The 22,729-nt window shown below is 45.6% G+C and overlaps 1 protein-coding gene across 2 annotated transcripts in view; it reads left to right on the top strand.

Annotated features, from left to right (window-relative positions):
- The first annotated feature begins 8,070 nt into the window (after positions 1-8,070).
- The window catches only part of LOC144679083 (genetic suppressor element 1-like), a 330,347-nt gene continuing 315,688 nt past the window's right edge, over positions 8,071-22,729 (top strand). For both annotated transcript variants that reach the window (XM_078539365.1, XM_078539364.1), the window contains exon 1: positions 8,071-8,253. In XM_078539365.1, the coding sequence (XP_078395491.1) occupies positions 8,175-8,253 (79 nt within the window). In that variant the 5' untranslated portion in view covers positions 8,071-8,174. The remainder of the gene's footprint in view (positions 8,254-22,729) is intronic.

Below are 22,729 nucleotides of genomic sequence, written 5' to 3'. Positions count from 1 at the left end.
AAGGACTGGGGATTTCTTTAAAATTTCAGATCATGACACTTAAACAGACCTTATCTGCTCATCAAGAGCATTTACATCTGCTCCATCAATTTGTGACTCCCACACTGCGTGTTAAGGCCCCTGAAACAGCCAAAATGTGGCCTGTTTGAACTCAACGCTAATTTCAAATGGTCCTGCTAATGGTACTGGTTTCCTGTCCGTGATTCACAGCCCATCTTATTTCCCCTGCCAGCAAAAATGGGATCCATCAAAAGTTGGGATGGGACATCCGCATCTAGGCCCCACCTGTCACTTTTGAAGGTGTAGAGTTGACCCAACTCTGCAAAAGTCAGGCCCAATGTCATAATTCCTTCGCAGCATTAACTGCTTTTACTGCTTTGCAGCGGCTCTGAAGGTTTTGATATTAAAATGGCTTTTCTCCCATCAGCACTATTCCCAGCTTTCGAAAACACATTGGTTCAATGTCTAGCTTGAAAAATGTGTCAAAAATGGCTTATTTTCCTTGCAGATGGAATAGTCGAAATAATTTGAAGTCCTAGGGGATGATTGCCTGCAGAGTTCCAAAGCCAATGGAGACAAGACAGTCATTTTCTAGTCTGTCATGCAATGCATCAAAGGCAGCAGTCTGACCATTCATACCAGAAGCTAAAACTGCCCTAAATAAGCCTCGAGCTACAATGTTGCACACACACCATCTGAAGTCCAGCACCAAATAGCAGCTTCAGATTCTTCCATGCCAGCTCTCGCCTCATGTACATTCTCAGGAATAATTCCTGCTTCTTTTACATATATTTGAACATCTTTTCAAAAGCAGCACCCCTGAGATCTGAACTAGAAAGCCTTTCAGCTGGGTGCAGACATCTCATGACTCTCGGATTACCAATATCTGCCTCTTCATATTCCACTCCCAGCTGCTCCTGCCCATTCATATTCTATGTATCAGCCTGTTTACTTTCCTCAGCTCAGTTTCTCACTACCACCTGGGTGGGTGTTTCTGGCATGATGCTTGGAAGGAAAAAAGTGATTACTGTACTTGAAGCACTTGTAACACAACAGAGGACCCAAGTTTCTCTTCCTGCCCTAATTCCAGCAAAAAAAAAATCTACAAAGATAGGTAGAAGGAAGCATTTGGTTAATAGTATAATTTCCATGTGAATTTGAATCCAAGGGATTACACAAGGCTTACTTAAACTCTTGAATAAGAAATTGGGTGTTATGCATCAGCATAAAAGAAAAGAGAACAATCAATGGAATGACCAACCTGCAGCTACCACCTAATCTCCTATTTTCCTGTCACCCATGTCTTCTCCCCCTTGCCTGCCCAGCAATTCAATGGATTCCTCCTCATAAGCACTAAAAGGCAGGATAGTGGAAGGGGCCACTGCTGACTGCAATTGTGTGCATTAAATTAGGGGTTACTTTCTCTTTAGATCAATGCAAAGTCTTTCTTTATAATGTCTTCCGCACTCTAAAGCCCTTCATAGCCAATTCATTGCTTTGGAAGTATTGTCAATATTGCTATGTTGGTGCTGCTGTTTGAGGAATAAATGTTGACTTAACGCTGGAGAAAGTGCCCTGCTCATTTTTGTGTGGTGCCAGGGGATCTGTTGAGTCTGCTGAAGAATCCTGAACATAAAGTAGGCAGTGGACTAATTTGTCACTTGATTCTTTAACAAGCATTATATTCAAGGGGCCTAACACCAGTTTTAGGTGTCCACCTAAAAAAATGGTGCACACAAATTGGGCAACAGACCATCCCACTGCTAAATTGATAGACCTTGCATCCATTTTACAGCCAACTAACAGGCAAAACACATACCAATTTCTTTCCCAAAATGTTCAAAGGACAAAAATATATATACAGTTACTAAAAATGATAGCTAGAACAGAAACCAAAGTTTGACACATAAAGTGTGGCAAAAATGTACATTGGCATGAAATTTTATTTATTGGACAAATAAATAGAGTGATGGATGAACTCCTTTGGTGTTCTGGAACACCTACTACAAAATCACAAGCAATGTGGCAACAAACATTGGAACAAAGATCAAGACAGCCATAATAAGGACTTACTTAGCATTGAGTGCATACCAATTCCGCTAGTAAAAGGCAATTAGAAGAGGGCAATTTTGTTACAGGGCAGATAGACCAACAGAGTAGCAACTGGTAACCAGAAATCTAGGGGTGAATTTTTGGTGGGCCGTATTGCTCATCATCCCATCTCCTCTTTTCCACCCCTCCCCCCAACCACCAGTAGAAAACAACCAACTTTAAAAAAGGTTGCCCTGCAGTGATATGGGGAAACAAGCCTGAGAGTGGGACTTCCACCCCTCATTGGAAGGAAGTCCCACCTCCAAAAGCTTCCAGCCAATCTGATTGACAGACAGCACTTGCAATGCTTGAACTCAGTAGGGGGCACTACAAGCAGTCCCACGAAGAAGATTGGCGACTGGAGTGAGGTAAATCCTGTGCTCTTTGGGCAGGTTGGATTGGGCACTCCAGGGAGGGGGTGGGGCTAGGGTTTTGAAGGCCTGGGATGGGGGCAGAGTCACAAGGTGGTTACTATCTTAGGGGGCATTACCCTGATGCACACAGGGCACCCTTTCCCTCCATAAAGGAGATACCCCCTTCCTTCCCTCTTTTACACCTCAGATGGTGATAAAGTGGGTTTCCCACTCTCATCCGCCTTCCACTGCCCAGCATATTATAGCATTCAGGTGGAATGAAGCCCTTAACTGGACAGTTAAGGGCCTCAATAGGCCAAAGAGCAGGCAGCTTAGTGGATGTCATCCCCACCCACCCGTATTATAGGGCATGGATCAGGGGTGGGCTGGCAGGTAGTGGGCTAGCCACCCATTATATGTTATGTACACCCACACCCCCACCTCCCCCACCCACTGAAAATATGCCCAGAGGGGCGTACAATCCAACCCCTAATCTGTAACGTAAGAAAATTGGAACAACAGTTTAGCTGCAGGGGCCTTGAACTTGAGCAATAATATTTTTTTAGATTTGACTTATTTCTGTCCGAACATAGAAATTTAGGCCAGAATTTTCAGGTCAACGAGGGGGGGGACCTGCTCGCCGACGAGTAAAATAACGTGCGATGACATCAGGCGTGCGTCCCGACATCACCGCGCGTCATTCAGAATTTCAGTTCGGCAGGCGCGCAGCTGACTCAGGTGCGCGCCCACCGAACTGTCTAAAGCCTATTAAGGCCATTTAGATTCCAATTAAGATCACTAACTGAGCTGCTGGTCCAACCTTAAGGTTGGTGGGCAGGCGAAGAGCCCAGGCGGCCTTCACATTTATCATGGAACCTCATCCACAGGCGGGATGAGGTTTCATGAATGTATTTAAAGTTTTATAAAAATTTTAATAACATTCATAGGCATGTCCCAGCTCATGTGACATTTTCACATGAGGGGACATGTCTTAAATTTTTGTTTTCTTTATTAAAATTTTCAGAATTTAAACTAATCTCCCTGAGGCAGCTCTGTGCCTCAGGGAGATTCCTGCACTCTTTCACGCGCATGTGCGAAAGAGCGCACTCCGGACTCAGGCAACCATCCCGCCCACACAGGGAGCGCTCAGCGCTTCTGGGCACACATCACGCTGGGTGGGTCTTAATTGGCCCACCCACGTAAAATGGCGGCACCCAGCTAATCGCGGGCGGCGATCAGCTGCGCAACCGCCTGCGCCTGCCCCCGCCCAACCCCCACGACGGGGAGAAAATTCTCCCCATAGGAAATAGGAGCAGGAGTAGACCTTTCAGCCTGTCGACCCTGCTCCACCATTCAGCAGATTCTGGCTGAACATCTACCTCTATGTCATTTTTCCCCAATATCCCTATATCCCTTAATGTCATTAGTATCCAGAAATCTATCAGTTTCTGTCTTGACCACGCACAACGATTGAGCTTTCACAGCCCTCTGGGGTACAGAATTCCAAAGATTCACCACCCTCTGAATGAAGAAATTCCTACTCATCTCAGTCTTAAATGGCCCACCCTTTATCCTGAGACAGGTTCAAGACTCACCAGCCCAGGGGAAATATCTGACCTACATCTACTCTGTACAGTCCTGTCAGAATTTTGATTGTTTCAATGATGTCACCTCTCATTCTTCAAAACTCTAGAGAATACAGACCCAGTCTCCTCAGTCTCTCCTCATAAGACAATCCCGCCATCCCAGGCATTAACCTGGTGAACCTCCGTTGCACTCCCTCTATGGCAAGTATATCCTTCCTTCGGTAAGGAGACTAAAACTGTACACAACACTCCGAATGCAGTCTCACCAAGGTTACAATTGCAGCAAGGCATCTTTACTCCTGTACTCAAGTCCGCTTGCAATGAAAGCCAACATATCATTTGCCTTCCTGTTTCTTGCTGCACCTGCCTGCTAGCTTTTAGTGACTCATGTGAACAATCTTTATTATATTGTTTCCCCTGTTCTTCCAGTTTCTGCAGAGAAGCAGATTAAGGTGAACAGCTTTCTAACTTTTGCTAATGCAGTTGTACAATTATTAAAGTAATTGCATGGTAGTGACAGGGGAGAGTTGATCCCTGAATATCTGTCCTTCCTTTTAATGAAGTACCTGATTTCCAACTAATGTCTCCCCTAAGCAGCATGACTGAGATTGGGAATTTACTGTTTTGGGAATTGCAAGAGAAAAGTGTGGTGCCACTTAAGTAATGCTGTGTCTTATTAATCTTATCATATAAGATGATTAGCTTTGGAAGTAGATTTTAACTTTCACTGCTGCACAGTAAACTTGTCATTACAGATTGTTCCATTATATATTCTCCCTGATGTTCTTTTCCATTGAAGTTAATCGGGTAGAATGTATCACATGCAGCCTGGGGACAGGGCTAGGGAGAGAAATCATGGGCCCTGGTGCTTTTCTTGTTTCTGGCCCCTTATTTCCCCCCACCCACCCTCAGCCCTCGACAGCTTCCATAGAGTAAATTTTGATGTGCTTTGGGTCCTATAGAATAGAATAGATCGGCGCCGAAGGATGCCATTCAGCCCATTGATTCTGTGCCAGCTCTTTCAAAGAGAAATCCAGTCAGGCCTCCCACAAACCCCACACCCCCGCTCTTTCCCTACAATTGTTTGCTCCAAGTTTTGAACTCCTTTTGAACACTAATTTGAATATGTATCCACCACAATATCGGGGTTCCAAATCCTGCCCACTCTTCATGGAAAAATTTTTCCTTGTGTTGCCTCTGGTTCTTTAACCAATCAACTTAATCAGTTGACCCAGATTTAACTTCATTTATCAATCCTTCAGCCATTGGAAACAGTTTCAATTTATTCTACCCAAACCCTCCATAATTTTATGCACCTGCATCAAATCTCCTCTGGCTTCTTGGCTCGAAGGAGGACAGCCCCAGCTTCTCTGTAATCCCTCATCCCTGGAGCCATTCGAGTAACTCTCTTCTAAACCCTCTACAAAGCCTTTTACACCATTCAGTTGCCCAGAATTGGGAACCGTAGTCAAAGTGGGTCAAACCGTTTTATATAAGGTTTAGCAAAACTTCTGGGCTTTTGTACTCTATTCCGCTATTTATAAAGCCCATCAAAAGCTCAGGTTTCAGTACGATACACTTTCCAACCACGGCTTTGTCAGACCTTACACACAAATTGATTGTTCATATTATGCAATCAGCTCCGCTTCTTTGAACCTGGCCCTATGCAATATCCAGACAGTAACATCCAAAAGACTAGGAGCTCACAAGCACTGCAAACAACAATTCCTGTGTACAAATGAGAATATCCGAGAACTATCAGTGGCACATTCTATTAGTGCATGACTCTTTGTTTCACTTCCAAGTTTCAAAAAAAGGGCACCAACCAATTCACCAGCAAAATGTGTTATTTCTATCCACACAAGTGGGCTTTGATAGCAGAAAAAATACACTTTGCATTGAATGATAAATATTTTCTCATTTTAAATTGAAACTAACCACACTTACAAATGCCCAGCATGGAGCAAATGATAAGAGAGCAAAGTACTGCAGAGACTGGAAATCTGAAATATAAACAGAAAATGCTGGAAACACTCAGCAGGCCAGGCAGCATCTGTGGAGGGAGAAACTGAATCATTGCCTCAGGTCCACGAATTGCACTAGTTCTGATGAAGGATCATTGAGCTCTGTTTCTCTCTGACATGCTGAGCATTTTCAACACTTCCCGTTTCTGTTGGAGCAAAAATAACCCCTTTTTGCCAGCCCTATAGCAGTGAGACATCTTGTGAGCCTCCCATTCCCCTTCAGCAAGAAACCCATCAGCAGCTGCCTGAGATCTGATTTGGCACAACGTTAAACATGAATTTCAAAAAGAAGTTAAAGTATGATGAAAACATAAACAACTTGCTGAGCAAAAAGAAATCAATGTCAAAGCAATAAATTGATTTAAACAAATTGAGTAATTTATATCAATGACCATTTTAAACTGCCAAGCAGCAGAGCTATCTAATAAAACTCTTTTTGCCTTTCCACTTAAGAAGCTCAGCTATAGAAGGCCAGAGTAGGCTCCAAGTCCTGGTCCTGGTCACTAGGGAAGGGGGATGGAACTGGGGCCAAGCTAAGGAGTTGGGTTTAGCTAACACTGACCTTGAGTTTGCTTCTGGTAGCACACACTACAAACTCACCTTGGCAGAATTCATACGAAAGTGGCGGTCAGAAGCAGGCTGTCTTTCAACCTGGGTTTTCCTCCTCCCAGCCCCAGTGATAGGGTTTTGGGGAAGGACTTCATGTCTCTGTCCAGATCATTCCCAGTTTCAGCTCTCGTGTTCGCTCTGTCATGCGCACTTCCCCACACCACCCACCCATCCCCCACCCAGGGCCTGGGAGGTTTGGAGATTAATATTGCTGAGGAGGAGTTCAGGACAGCTGTGAAGGTGGCAAGACCTGCTTCCTTTTTTGTCCTGTGTAACACTCCACCTGCCCTGGGCCTCGCTTTTGCTGCAACTGTGGCTGCTGCTGGCGACTCCTGTAATCATTTAGTGGGCCGGTGCCTGTGCAGGAGGCTGACAGCGTGGTCAAGGGCGGACTACATCACCCAGAATGCATCCTAACTGTCAAAACAAATGGCTGCACAGAAGCAGCCTTCCGCTCCAGGACAGTTTGTCGTGGAGTGCCCACCGCATGCTTGTGCGTGAGTACATTGAGGTGTGAGCCTGTCACTTTTGATGGAGAGGGGAGGCTGCTGCCAGAAAAGGCAAAAGCTGAGTTGAGCTGGGGCCCCCAAAGGCAATGTTCCCAGTATTTTGCACATTGTTCATCCCCCCACCCCCAACCCCACCCCCACCCTTCCCAGGTCTTGGTTGGGCATGATGCTAATGTCAACATGTGCAGCATCTCTAAACGTTCTGCTTTGGCATCTTTTTCCCTATTGATGGACTGTATCTTCCTCCCATGCCCATTCCTTCAACTAGGACCTCCAGACACGTATCTGAAAACTTCTGACTCGTCTTCCAGATTGGTCTCTGCAGTTTCTGCCAATGTCTCAATGTTAGCAATAAGAATGCAGCCTCCCTTCGAGAAGTATATCCCCTCTTTAAATCACCCTCTGTATGGGCCGCCACAAATCCAGCCCGACAGAAGGGTGGGCTGAAGCAATCAGACAGGTAAACCCCTCACCAATCATATGAGTGAGGCCTGGCCGTTAAAACCCACCAGGCCTCAGAATCCACCAGAACTGGGTGGTGGTTAAAATCCCCCCTCCTGACTTGTATGGTACAGTCCCCAAAGGGTTAAGCTGTTTCTATTGTTAACACTGCAAACCACAAGAGTTTGTTTTTCTTTATCCTGCCACTATTCATTAGTTGCAAATATTAAATTAGTGCACATGGAAGCCTGCAGCAAAGCAGACGTGCTTTAATGGTTTACATGAGCCTACCTAACCATCAACAGGTAGTAAAATAGGACCAAAAGAATGAACTTGTATTGCTACCATTAACTGCAAAACAATTATCAGTGTCAAGCCATTGGTGCTGTGTAAGCACATTCTGACCAGCCAATTAGGTAGGAGAAGGCCATTTCCTGTTCTGCGGAAGGTCTTACTCAAGCAGAACAAAAGTATTCGCTAAAACGATAACAGATACGTCTCCATACAATTGAATACACCGAGCTAGAAAAAGGAGAAAATATTAATTTTTCACAATACAGTATGGCATCCAGTTATACTGCCATGTATCTTCAAATGAAACTGAAGGACCCCAGGAGAAATCTACGTCGATCTGCAGGAGGTAAAATTCTAACAATTGCAATATCCTATAAGCTGTATTAATCTTGTCATTTGGATAATATTGAAAACTTAGATGTATTTTCTGTTGACAGAATAGCTATTTAAGTGAATGTATATTTATTCATATTCAGAATGGAGGAAATGCCCTCGTTTTCTCACAATGTACTTTATGTGCAGACAAAGTCAACGTGTTTTTGAGTAGAATAAAACTATTTAACAAACTAGTATATCCCAGGCAAGTAAAGGGAAAATTACGAACGAAAGCAATAAATAGGTTAATCCACTAAAATAAATGTTCAGGCTAAATGCAATTACCACAAACGGCGTTAAGCAAGAGTTGCTTTATCTAAACACGCAAATCTACAAACAAGGAAACGGACTGCTATTGCCACATTTCTTTTTCAAGAACAAAATGTGCATGGCACTGAGCTTCTTAGATGAAATCTAATAATAGATGAAAGTTACTAAGGAATATATCCTGTCAATTCTGTGTTTGTGGTTAAGCTCTACTTTCTGCTATCAGGTCTGAGCAAGATGCTCTTTGCACGGTACTCATTCCGGCTTGTGGTCCGGAGCACAGGAAACAGTCAGTGATGAGAACTGAAATAAGCGAGGGTGTACCTAACCACAAAGCTGCTCTTAGTTTTTGTTTGAGTGTATAAAAATGTCTAAGAAAGCTACCCTAGCTTCTGTATTTTACTACTATAGTTGCTTGTCTCATTTCCTTTTAGCATTTGGTCAGAACTCAGCTGGGTAAAACACTGGAACTGATACAAAGGGTTCAGAAATAATTGGATTTTTGAGGGAATGAGGAACTTGCCATTTGACATGAGTGCCATCTTCCTTATATTTTCCTTTGAAATTAAAAATAAATTTGGGTTTAAAAATAATTGAATTTGTGGTGAATTACAAGTATGCATCTGGTCATGACACTGAACCAGTAACAGTTTCCCACTTATGTCCACAATTGATCACATTTCAATCATAAATCAAAATGCAGAAGTTAATTTCTGTGCTATTAAAATAACTCACCAAAGGAATTCTTCAACTTGCATATAAAATTTCCTCTCTCTTATTTCCAAATCCACCCATTAAGTTTAGCTCCCAGAAGCTAGCTTACTTCTTCCAGGAACCTGGGACTTCAGCTCCTCTCCATTTCATAGCTTCCATACTTTCCCATCTGGAGTTTATTGTGCATGCAGCCTTGCAGTATCTCTTTACAGATTTTTTTGCGTTCATAGCTTTTCCTGTCCCTTGAGCACCAATTTGTGTATGTCTAACTCGGGGCCCCAATTTTTACTACTTATTTCAAATGAAGTCTAACCGCATTTTTACCATCATCCTCTTCCTTTCCTTCTTCACTTTTTCAATTTTACATTCAACTTATCAAAAAATCAATGGTTCAGGTAAAAATATGTACTAGGTAAATGCCATTGATATTAACAGCTCATAAAATGTTCCAGATTAGAAGGACAGCTTTAGTTTTGAAAATACCTTTTTTTATTTTTCTTTAATGGGATGTGGGCATCACTGGCAAGGCCAACATTTATTGCCCATCCCCAACTGTCCTTAAAAAGGTGGTGGTGAGCCACCTTTTTGAACCACTGCAGTCCATGTGGTGCAAGGACACCCAGTGCTATTAGGAAAGGAGTTCCAGGATTTTGATCCAGTGATAGTGAGGAATGGTGATATAGTTCAGTCAGGATGATGTATGGCTTGGAGGGGAGCTTGCAGGTGGTGGCACTCCCACAAAAAGCTTTGCAAGGGCTGTTAATTCAGACAGGATTTTGTGGTGACAGGGAAGGAAATACTTTCTTCTAAATTGGTGAGAAATGTTTTGTTCCTCTTGCATTACCACATGTAGCCTCAGCTGTACAACATGCACTGGTGGTTATCCATTGTAGTCATCGATTTGGTTATATAGCCATATTTTCTGAATCGTTTCATTGACCTAGTATTATTTCCTCTAAGATGAATAGTATTTACATTGGGGACGGGTGTAGCAAAGGTCTCAAGACATTGTGGGAGCCCTCCCCACAAGCGACAAGAAGCGAGGCATGCTGCCATTGCAATTGACCTACTGGATCAAATTGGTTCACAAGAAGCCCACTCAGATAAACTAAAGCAAAATACAGCAGAGTTAGAAGCTATTATTAAAAACATTATAGCAGGACACTTGGATATGCTGTGGATAAAGCGGAATAGTGGATAAAGGGGAACTGGTGGATATACAGGATTTAGATTTCCAGAAGGCATTTGATAAGGTGCCACATCAAAGGTTATTGTGAAAAATAAAAGCTCCTGGTGTTGGGGTAACATATTGGCATGGATAGAAGATTGGCTGGCTAACAGGAAACATAGGGTAGGCATAAATGGGACTATTTCTGGTTGGCAAGATGTAATGAGTGGTGTGCCAGAGGGATCAGTGCAGAGGCCTCAACTTTTTACAATTTATATAAATGACTTGATGACGAAGGGACTGAAGGAATGGTTGCTAAATTTGCTGATGACAGATGGTTAGGATAGTAAGATGTGAAAAGGACACAAGGAGGCTACAAAGAGATGTAGATAGGTTAAGTGAGTGGGAAAAGACCTGGCAAATGGAGTATAGTATAAGAACGTGTGAAATTGTCCATTTTAGCAGGAAGAATAAAAAGGAAGCATATTATCTAAATGGTGAGAGATTGCAGAGCTCTGAGATTCAGAGGGATTTGGGTGTCCTAGTGCATGAATCGCAAAAGGCTAGCTTGCAGGTACAGCAAATAATTAGGAAAGCTAATAGAATGTTATCATTTACTGCTAGGGGAATTGAAGACAAAGTAGGGAGGTTATGTTTTAGGTATACAAGGCATTGATGAGACCATATCTGGAGTACTGTGTACAGTGCTGGTCCACTTATTTATGAAGGATGTAAATGCATTGGAGGCAGTTCAGAGAAGGTTCATTAAACTAATACCTAGATTATGTGGGTTGTTTTATGAGGAAAGGTTGGACAGGTTAGGCTTGTATCCGGTGGAGTTTAGAAGAGTAAGAGGTGACTTGATTGAAACCTTCAAGATCCTGAGGGGTGTTGACACGGTCGATGTGGAGAGGATGTTTCCTCTTGTGGGAAAATCTAGTACAAGGGGTCACTTATTTAAAAATAAGGGGTCACCCATTTAGGACAGAGATGAAGAGAAATATTTTCTCAAGTTTTGTGAGTGTTTGGAACATTCTTCCTCAAAAGGCAGTGGAATCAGGCTTTTTGAATGTTTTTAAGGCAGAGGTAGATAGATTCTTGATAGGCAAGGGAGTGAAAGGCTATCGGGAGTAGTCAGGAATGTGGAGTTGAGGTTACAGTCAGATCAGCCATGGTCTCATTCAATGGTGGAGCATGCTCAAAGGGTCGAGTGCCTTCTGCTCCTAATTCGTATCTTCATACACACACATTTTAACATCATCATCTCCTGTAGCATTCTGCACAAGTCTGTACAGCAGCGATCCTTCCCTGGGATCAAGGATCCTGGGGGCGGAAATCCAGCACCCCTTAAAGCTGCCAACCATGCACTCGCCCGAGGCCCAAGATTGCTGAGGGACCCAGTCCACAGGTGAGTGATGGCAGGATGGGGGTTCACAGGGTGGGGTCGCGAGGGTTTTAGGTGGGGAGGGGGAGGGAGGGAGGCAGCAAGAGCAGAGGGTTGGCTGTCAGCACCCCCGCCCCCTCATCTCAGTATCAGCCCTTTGATCAGGCACTGAGTGCCTTTGAACAAGGGAGATCCACACACGCCACCCTCCCCCCCACCAAAATCCTTCACATGGTTTGCTTTTCGTGTTTCCTGCATTAATTGCTCATTTGAGAGCCTCAATTAGCAAAGTAGGAAGGCTGTCCATGAACCTTCCCACTCCGGACTTAGTCGGGGCAGAAGTGTGAAGGTGGTGTGGTCCCTAACCGCCACCACCCTGCCTGACTAAATGTCCACTCCCTCAAATATGCCTCAGGGAAAGGCATTAAATTCCATCCAATGTTTTAAGGTTGTTCCAATGAAAGGTCAACTAAAAGCTAACTGTTTCTTTCCACAAATGCTGCCTGACTTGCTGAGTATTTACAGCGTGCACAATGTGGCTTGGCTGAGAGCCCAGACTCCCATAAAATGTTTTACGTTGCTGACACAGCTGGGGAGAAGGAAAAACTCTGCCTCAGTGACAGCTTTACGATATAAAATAAGTTATTTTTTTTCTGTGATCCCTTTTCTCAATGGCTCGATGTTTATTTGCGTAAGATAAAGATGCGTCAAGTGCTTGTAGCTTCTGTGATTGATACTTTAAATGTCTTATTTGATTGACACTTTTTATAGAGTTGTAGCAACAGCAGTATCTTTCAGAGAATTATGAATGTGGGAAGGGGCATGAGGGGTGTGAGGGGTGAAGGCTGGAGGACCTAAAGTATAAGCAAACAACTGGGATGAAGTCCTAGATAACTGAAGAGAACCTTTTAAACAGCCCACCTTGGCACTTGGCGGCCTTTGGCCATCTCCACTCAGCTCTGGGGGCTGTGGGCCTGACTCCACCCCACACCCATGTCTCAGAAAATTGGGTCTAATGGGGCACTTTCCACCAAGGTTGGTCTGCCAAGTCAGGAAATTTCCTGACTCAAAGTACCTACCTTGGTAGTGAAAATCCCCTAGTGAAAATCCAGCTCAGATTGATGGGGCACTAAGGCAGTTGCCTTTTTATCCCCAGAGAGAATGAGAGATCAAGGAATGTAATGACTGTTTCAGGGAGGTCCTGGAGAGATCCCTGCCACCCTATTTGACCTTGCTCAAAAGTGTTGGCACCCTTCACCACTGGAGGGAAAATAACTGGGATGGCTCTATTCCAGGGGAGTGGAAAATTCTTTTGCCAAATGCATGAGCAGTGGAAATTGTTCAGCAGTGCTAAGCTCTCCACGTGCAGTAACCACCTATAAAATTTAAGAAGATATTTGAATGGCCCCAAGAAAACTATTCTCAGATTCATGATTTTCTTTGGAAACTGTTTATAGCTGAGGTTTTCTTAGTGATTCCCTATAAGGTGGAAAACCCAAGTGTTTTACCTCTTCACTTGGTATTCCTGAAGAGCTTCTAGGGATTTTGACCCTTCCTAAAGCAATGGACTAAAGCAAGTTTAAAATGGTCGCTTTGCTGCAACTCATGCAGGCATGTGACTTGTCCAAGCAATTAGCTGGCAATGGTTGACTTTATGCTTACACACAGGATCGATTTTAGGCTTACACACAGGGATTCCCACAGGCAGTACCTCAAATTCAAACTCAGATCTGCTGAGTTTTCCCAGCATTTTCTGTCTTTATCTCAAATTCACTATTGGCCAGGTGATCGACTATTTGGCCTGTTGTTAACTCCCAGGATCTTTGTCATCCCAACTATTTCTTAGAGGTAATGGCCTCTCTGAGCAGAAGAACTCCCATGTATGCCTAGTCAAATGGCTATGCAGAACATCTTGGGAGTGTTGAGGCCTATCTCATAATTCTGCAGCCCATAAATGCCTCAACACAATTAAAATTGAACTTATGGTTCCATGGTAGGGTTCCCAAACCTCCACCTGAATGGCAGTATTCCATCTGAATGGGCGATTGGTCTCCTGAGCTGGCAACTCAGGATAAATTGTCCACAAAATTGGGCTCAGTAACTCTGGGGCTGCAGGAGCTGGTCGAGGAAAATAATGATGGGTGTTGCTCTCCAGACCAATTCCAACATGGCCTATGCTGATCACCATGTTGTGGAGGGTGATAGTGTGAGTGAGCTGTGTCCGGGCTGAATGCAGGCAGATTGTGACATGAGTCAGTGTGTAATGCTAAGTTGATGCCCAACCTGCCATTTTGGATCTTCTTGCTCCGATTAACATTCTCGCTGAAACATGCAGCAAAATCTCAAGGGATACCACTCGATGTACATCCGACGTGCAACCCCGTCTAGAACATTATGTTGGTAAATGCCCACTATTGGGGCAGCAGTCATGATGCTTTCATCTTGCACCAGTGTGCAGTTCCAGCCATCGGTATGCCACCATGTCAAACTAGAGGGTGGCTGCTCAGAGTAAAGGGCTATCCACTGTACATGTGGCTATTGCCTACCCTCCACAATCTTACCAACCATGGACAGAACTCCTATAATCAGAGCCATGTTGCAACTAGGAATGTTGTGGAGCAGACCACTGGCATTCTGGAGCAATGGTTCCGCTGCCTTGACCACTTGGGGACAGCCCACTAGCGCTCAAAGGGTGTCTCATGACTTGCAGTGGTCTGCTGCATTCTCCATGATGCAACCATCGCAAAGACAAAGCCCTTGCCACCAGGGTCTTGGTGACCACCTCGGGATGAGGAGGAAAGGGAGAAGGCAGCTCACATCATTGCTCCAGACGAGCTGTCCATGAGCATATCATCAGACTTTGTGTCCCCCTTAATAAATCCCCAAATTCTCATTGTTCAGTTTATCTATCCCCCTGTTACAGTCCATCTTAGTGTCTCCTTGGCCATGATCCTGAAATAAGACACCACAAAACAACATTCCATACCAACTTTATCCAACATTTCCAATACTTACAATAGTCAAACTATTCGCCCTTGCACATTCTTTAGTGCCTTTTTCTGGCCTAGTGCTCCCACGCACTGTGAGCAGCATTGCTGCAGCATGGCTGGTGGAAGGTTGCTGACGTTCACTGGGGGAACTGCAAATGCTCTTGCAGGACAAGCCCAACCACTTCTGGGTCCCAAAAACCCATCTTCCAACTGTACCACCTCAGGATGTACGCCAGCATTCTGGACTGGCTGGCTGCCTGACAGCAAGGGCATTGGCAATGATGGGTGCATAAATGCTGTCATCCTCAGAGAGAAGACAGCAAGCTCATGCACCACAGAGCCACTGCCTCAGGGCAGCACCTCAGACACCCTTGTAATCTGTTGGAGCACAAATTCTGGACTGCTGTGAAACCTGCAAGCTCCTTTGAGCACTGGTATCCACAGTCATGATGGTCACAATCTGAACTTGCATGCCACCAAGTTGAACTTGCATGGCAACAAGCAGAGATCTCTTGGCCTTACTCAGACTTTGACAACTTGCACTGCAATGGAAGCTGAGACATCAGCCATCAGATGCTGCACCATTGTTGGGTCCACCATTAGATTTGGCGACCACTTCCAAGCTTTGAACGATGGGCTCCAAGCTTTGCATGAAGGCCTGTGGTAAGTTAGTCCTGGACCCCTCCATGCTCTTTAACAATGGCAACAGGCTCTCTGACATGCCTGCCAATACACCAAGTATTCTGCTGTGCATGTCCTTCAGCCTTTTCCTGTGCATCACCCATGGAAGTCAAAATGAGTCCTCAGCAGCAGAACTTGCAGCTCACCACCACCTTCTCAAGGACAATTAGGGATGGGCAATAAATGTTGGCCCAGCCACCGATGCCTACATCCCATGAATGAATTTTAAAAAATACTTGCCTGTGACCTCACCCTAAAGTGAGATGCCACACATACTCTATCCTTCCCCCTGGCCTAGCTGAAGCCCACTCATGCCTGGTGACATGGCATGTGCAGATCCCACCTGTATACTACCTTCTAAGGTGTGCAGAGTGCCAGGATCTGAGCTGGTGGATTTGGATGTCAGATGAAGTGATGGTGTTTCTTCCTTAGAGGTCTGCTCTTTTTCTGGGCCTTCACCCTCAGGTACCTTTGAATGGCCAAATGGCACTTGTTGGGTATCTGAAAATATAATTGCACTCAGGGAGGGGTGGGGGAAAGCAAGAGGTGCATGGTTAACACATTTTAGGAAAAGGGAGAAGTGGGATTTGAGGAGCTGCATAACACAGGAGCATGCCTTTATCGTGGATGGCTTCAGTGACCCTGCTGGCCACGGCCCCAACTCCTGTCTCTCCAATTATCCCCGGCACTGTCTCCCCCATGGGGTGTTCAGCACATAGCCATATTTGCCTTCTGCTGGTTTGCTTTTGTGGCTGTCTAATATGGGCCACCTTGTCCTGCAAGAGAGAAAGTGTCAGTGAGCATGTTCCAATGCAGTTGGGTGATGTGCCGGGCAAAGCTTAATAGCTGAAAGCAAGTGGAAGCTGCGAAATGTGGGTGTGAGTTATACTGCAGTGTTAAGTGTGAGGGTAAGGTAGAGTGTCATCAGAATGTTAACTATGAGTCCCGATTACTAGAGATTGTTGATGGGTCAGTAGTGGGGCTGTGGTGCATTGGGTAGTGTTAAAGCTGAGGGTGCCATCACTAGGGTTTGAAGATGCATTCACTAACCTTGATCTCTCGGGTGAGGTCGTTGAACTTGTTCCAGCACTGTACCCAGGTCCTTGGAACCTGACCCTGGCACTGACCTCTGTGAATATCTGCTTTCATTGATTTTGCAGTGTCTGTCTGCAGGGCCACCTAGCCCCCTTTGAATAGTGCACCTCTCCCCCATTCTGCACTAAGGCCTCCAGCACTGCATGCGAGAACTTAGGAGCCCTTTCCCTTGTCTGTTATGCCATTACTCCAGTTTCTTCCTGCTCCTAAAGTATACCCCAGCCGGTTGCAGGAGCTACTGCAGACTCCTGGCTTTAAGAAGTGCAGGCTGGCTTTAATTGGTGTGAGCCTTGCAAGAACTTGGACTCCCTGTGGAATATGTAACCACTCAGCAGCACGTTTAATGCTGGACTGCATATCACTGTCACAGACATGAGAAAACAGCACAATTTTTAATTCTGCCTGCATTATTATAAACGGGCACAGGTTAATTGCACATAATGATTGCCATGTCTGTTATCGGGCCTTAACAGATTTTTAGTCCCTTCTATGCACAGGACACACTTGCACAATACCCTTAATGTCACAGCTTGTCATCAAACTGTGTTGTCTAAGCCCTGATGGTCTCGCTATTATTCAGAACACAAAGCTTCATTGCTGGTTGTGAGGATGATGGCACCTGGGTCAAGGAAAATCACCTGGAATAAACCCAAAGACCTGGTAAGAGCAACTGATGAGGCAAACTGGGGAGGAAGAGAGTAACACAAACCGGGGAGAGAGCAACGCAAACTGGGGAGGGAGAGAGCAACACAAACCGGGGAGGGAGAGAGCAAGGCAAACCGGGGAGGGAGAGAGCAACACAAACCAGGCAGGAAGAGAGTAACGCAAACCGGGGAGGGAGAGAGCAACGCAAACCGGGGAGGGAGAGAGCAACACAAACCCAGGAGGGAGAGAGCAACACAAACTGAGGAGGGAGAGAGCAACACAAACCAGGGAGGGAGAGAGCAACACAAACCGGGGAGGGAGAGAGCAACACAAACCGGGGAGGAAGAGAGTAACACAAACCGGGGAGAGAGCAACACAAACCGGAGAGGGAGAGAGCAACGCAAACCGAGGAGGGAGAGAGTAACGCAAACCGGGGAGGGAGAGAGCAACACAAACCGGAGAGGGAGAGAGCAACACAAACCAGGGAGGGAGAGAGCAACACAAACCGGAGAGGGAGAGAGCAACACAAACCGGAGAGGGAGAGAGCAACACAAACCAGGGAGGAAGAGAGTAACACAAACCGGGGAGAGAGCAACACAAACCGGAGAGGGAGACAGCAACACAAACCGGGGAGGGAGAGAGCAACACAAACCGGGGAGGGAGAGAGTAACACAAACCGGGGAGAGAAACACAAACCGGGGAGAGAGAGAGCAACACAAACCGGAGAGAGAGCAACACAAACCGGGGAGGGAGAGAGTAACACAAACCGGGGAGAGAGCAACACAAACCGAGGAGGGAGAGAGCAACACAAACCAGGGAGGGAGAGAGTAACACAAACCGGGGAGAGAGCAACACAAACTGGGGAGGGAGAGAGCAACACAAACCGGGGAGGGAGAGAGCAACACAAACCGGGGAGGGAGAGAGTAACGCAAACCGGGGAGGGAGAGAGCAACACAAACCGGGGAGAGAGAGAGCAACACAAACCGGAGAGGGAGAGAGCAACACAAACCAGAGAGAGAGCAACACAAACCGAGGAGAGAGAGAGCAACACAAACCGGGGAGGGAGAGAGTAACGCAAACCGGGGAGAGAGCAACACAAACCGGGGAGGGAGAGAGCAACACAAACCGGGGAGGGAGAAAGCAACACAAACCGAGGAGGGAGAGAGAAACACAAACCGGGGAGAGAGCAACACAAACCGGGGAGGGAGAGAGTAACACAAACCGGGGAGAGAGCAACACAAACCGGGGAGAGAGAGAGCATCACAAACCGGGGAGGGAGAGAGCAACACAAACCGGGGAGGGAGAGAGTAACACAAACCGGGGAGAGAGAGAGCAACACAAACCGGGGAGGGAGAGAGCAACGCAAACAGGGGAGGGAGAGAGCAACGCAAACCGGGGAGGGAGAGAGCAACGCTAACCGGAGAGGGAGAGAGCAACGCAAACTGGGGAGGGAGAGAGCAACGCTAACCGGAGAGGGAGAGAGCAACGCAAACCGGGGAGGGAGAGAGCAACGCTAACCGGAGAGGGAGAGAGCAACACAAACCGGGGAGGGAGAGAGTAACGCAAACCGGGGAGGGAGACAGCATCACAAGCCAGGGAGAGGGAGGGAGAGAGAAACGCAAACCGGGGAGGGAGAGGGAGACAACAACACAAGCCCGGGAGGGTGTGGGGGAGAGAGTAACACAAACTGGAGAGGAAGAGGGAGAGAGTAACACAAACTGGAGGGAGGCAGATTTTATGTCAGTCTGTCATGTGTGCTGTTAGGTAATGTCCCAAATCTTCCAGTCTCTACATAGTTGGAGACCAGTTGCACGATGGAAGATGTGTGCTCGGGCCCTGTGGAAGTCCTGGCACGTGGACCTATATGGGAATTGCTTTGTGTGAAGGGCAACTCCTTGCTGCCTGGTTCCCTGTGCGAATGTCTTCGACTCTTGACCAGAGTCGGGTACTCAGGCTAGATCCACATGACTTACAGTTACCCAGGAAATGTTAGACTGACTGTTTAAAACCTGGTCTAAGACCTGGTTAACTACACTCCACACCCCACCACCCCCACCATCCCCAGAACTGACTACCCATTCACCCACTCGCACTCAAAGACTAGACCTTTAAATTTACCTCAATTCGGCAGCTAGTGCCATCAAAAGTGACATGTCCTCTTTTCCCCAACTCTATTCTGATGCTGCGCTGCACATCTCTTGAGTACTACTGAAAAAAGAGACATGCTGTCGAAGCCTTTTGTCTTGCACTGTTCAGGACAGAATCACAAGAATACCAAATCTCACAAGGAATAACAATTGATACTGCATTGAGGTTCTGATTATTTGGCAAGTGGACTCTGATTTGTACAGGCCATGGAGAATGCAGGAGGGAACGGTTATCCCCCAAGCTTTTTTTAGGTTAAAAAAGGCACAATGCCTGGACATATTCTTTCTGTTTGCAAAGGACAAGGCCCTGCATATGAATATTTGTAGCTTCTGCTAGCATGCATAAGTGAGCCACAAGCCCCACTGATCATCTTAAATCAGTTGTTAGTGTAATTTATAACACAATCAGTGTTGTTTAGTAGGTGTTGTCCAATTGCAGAATCACATCTCATGTTGGACACTGCTCTGAGTTTTGCAAGTATGAACTGGTTGAGTACAGCCAGTACTCTGCCTATTGCGAGCAGCTGAAGGGATGTGCTGTTTGATACTACGTGGTAGCAACGTAAAGTGACTAGCTTCACCTGTTGTTCAAATATTTTCAAATGCTACAGTGCAGTAGCAGCATGAGTGGTATGGCTCACTAACAAGATGCTGCTGTCAAATCAAAAAGATGTTCTGCCTACCACATAAATAAGCAATGCGGTATATGAATTTCAGTGCTGGTGTGTGCCACATATGTGGGCTGTACCTCTCAACACTTGGTGGGTTGTATCCAACAGCACGCCTGTTCAGTTGAGGTAACAGGATAGAGGAAAGAATTATAAAAGCAGATTCCAGCCACACCTCATTTGCTGGGTCCTTGACCTGTGTGTTCACTGATCAGCAGGACTCCATACCAGGTTCATCCCTACGAATGTGCAAACTCTGCAGCTTTCAGAAGCTAATTTCCATCATTCTTTTCCAATCGTTCCCAAGGCATGAAGGGAAAGGCAGATTCCTGTTGCTGTACTGGATCTCTGCCAGTCTTTCAGATATTATCCAACCTCCAACCCCCTCTTCCTTTTCCCAACCCCCACTTGTCTCTCTCTCTCCTCATCCACTCACTCCAACTCCCCTTCAGGCCACAGGTACTCCTGGAGAGTAAAATCTGTCGCTTTGCACAGCTGTTATGGAAACCCTTAGCTCCCTCTAGTGTAAGCTTAGCACAGTTAATATAAAATTAAGAAGATACTTGATTGAGCACCGAAGACATTTGTGACTCAAAACAGATTGAACAGTTCTGTTGAAGGGTCATGAGGACTCGAAACGTCAACCCTTTTCTTCTCCGCCGATGCTGCCAGACCTGCTGAGTTTTTCCAGGTAATTCTGTTTTTGTTTTGTTATGTTTTCAAAGTCGCCTTTTATGTAAATGATGTCGGTTTATCTTTCTCTGATTCTGTTCCAATAAATCACTTTGCATTCAAGAAACAGCAAACACATCAGAAAGTGTACTCACATTAAATTAAATTTTAAATAATGCTGTATATCATTTGAAAGTTGTTTCTGGCATGTTCAGTGGAAATAGTTGCCTCCCTTTGTCTCTCTTGATCTCTATCTTGTCCCCATAACCCCCATGTCTCTCCTCCACTGTCACCATGGTGAACAGAAAGCTTCAATTACACAACGCTAACATTAAGAACAATCACTAACAGGGAATTTTGGAACTTTATTCAATTCAAAGCCACTCAATCAGTGTATTTTCCAGATCATCATGGGCTGTCTCTTCTTTTGAAAGACAATAGCCATTCTCTTGTTTTTAATGGCCGTCCTTCAGAAAAGCCATTTCTTCACCTTTCCTGGCCTTGTTACATCATATGATGGCCAGCACAGCCAATCAACAGATGCTCTCAAGGGCCATGTTGCTAAAGATGAAAGGGAAGGATGGAGCTGAATGACTGGAAAGAAACAACATAAAAACATAACAAGGTCAAACTGCCACCGAAACAACCATTGAATGTGAGAAATAAAGCAATCCAAGTTTTCATAATTTGTGTGAACTAATGGGCTGAATTTTGCAGTCAATGGTGAAGCAACAGCAGTCACCATTGACCAGGGAGAAAGCTGTCCACACAGATCTAGCAATCGATTCTGTGGCATAGATTTCCTTTTTCCTGACAGCTGTTTAAATCTGACAACAAAAGGGCATTTCTTGCCGAGGTGCTTTATTGGGACTGCAAAATTCAGCATATTAGTTCACACAAATTATGAAAATTTGGATTGCTTTATTTCCCACATTCAATGGTTGTTTCAGTGGCAGTTTGACCTTGTTATGTTTCTGTGTTGTTTCCTTCCAGTCATTCAGCTCCATTCTTCCCTTTCATCTTTAGCAACGTGATCCTTGAGAAGATCTGGTGATTGGCCATCATATGATAAAAAAACCTTTTTTTAAATTTAAATTTGTAAATATGTTTTAAATTTAGCAACACATTTTCTCATCAGGGTGAATTTTACAGCACACTGCCAGGCGTGTGTTTGGTGGGGATATGTAAAATATGACTTGCGGCAAGCCAACCACCTTCCTCTCCATCCCCAACTCGTTCCCCATAATATGGAAGGTGATCTGGTGTCCACTAAGCCCCCTTGCCTTTCGGCCTAGCTAGGCCCCTAACTGCCCAATTAAGGGGAAATTAAGGGCCTAATTCCACCTCTGCCGCCTTAATAATTAGCAGTCGAAGGCAGATAAGAGTGGGCAGGCCACTTTTTCACTATCTGAGGTGAAGAAGTGGAAAGGAATGGGGGTACCTCCTTCGGTGGGTGCTCTGTGTGCATTTCAGCCTCTCCCCACCGGCGTTCAAAACCCGAGCCCCCACCCATCCTTCCTACAGTGCCCGATGCCTCCCCACCCAAAAGTCCCGGGCTAAACTTAGTCCGGTGACCGTGCTGTCTTCTTTGTGGGATGGCTTGTAGTCCCAGCAACGCCCACTACTGAGTTCTGGCACTATTGGGACTAAAAGTGCTTCCGGCCAAGCTGGTTTGCCGGTAGCTCTCGAGGGCGGGACTTCCATCCACTGAGGGGTGGAGGTCCCACTCTATGGCCAGAAATTTTAGCTCGGCGGGCGGGTGCGTGCCCAACCTGACCGAGCGCGAAATGACGCGCGATGATGTCGGGCGAGTGTCCCGACGTCATCACGCGATATTTTGGTTAGCGGGCGCATGCCACAGCCAGCAGCACACCTGCCGACAATTAGAAAGCCTATTAAGGCCATTAATTTATCAATTGTCCTGAATTTTTCACTGCCTGTCCAACCCAATGGTTGACAGGCAGGCAAAAAGGCCAAGCGGTCTTTGCATTTTTTTGGAAACCTCATCCATCGGCA

This window comes from Cetorhinus maximus, chromosome 3, assembly GCF_964194155.1.
Source record: "Cetorhinus maximus chromosome 3, sCetMax3.hap1.1, whole genome shotgun sequence".
Taxonomy (NCBI): domain Eukaryota; kingdom Metazoa; phylum Chordata; class Chondrichthyes; order Lamniformes; family Cetorhinidae; genus Cetorhinus; species Cetorhinus maximus.
This window is presented reverse-complemented; position numbering and strand designations above follow the sequence as displayed.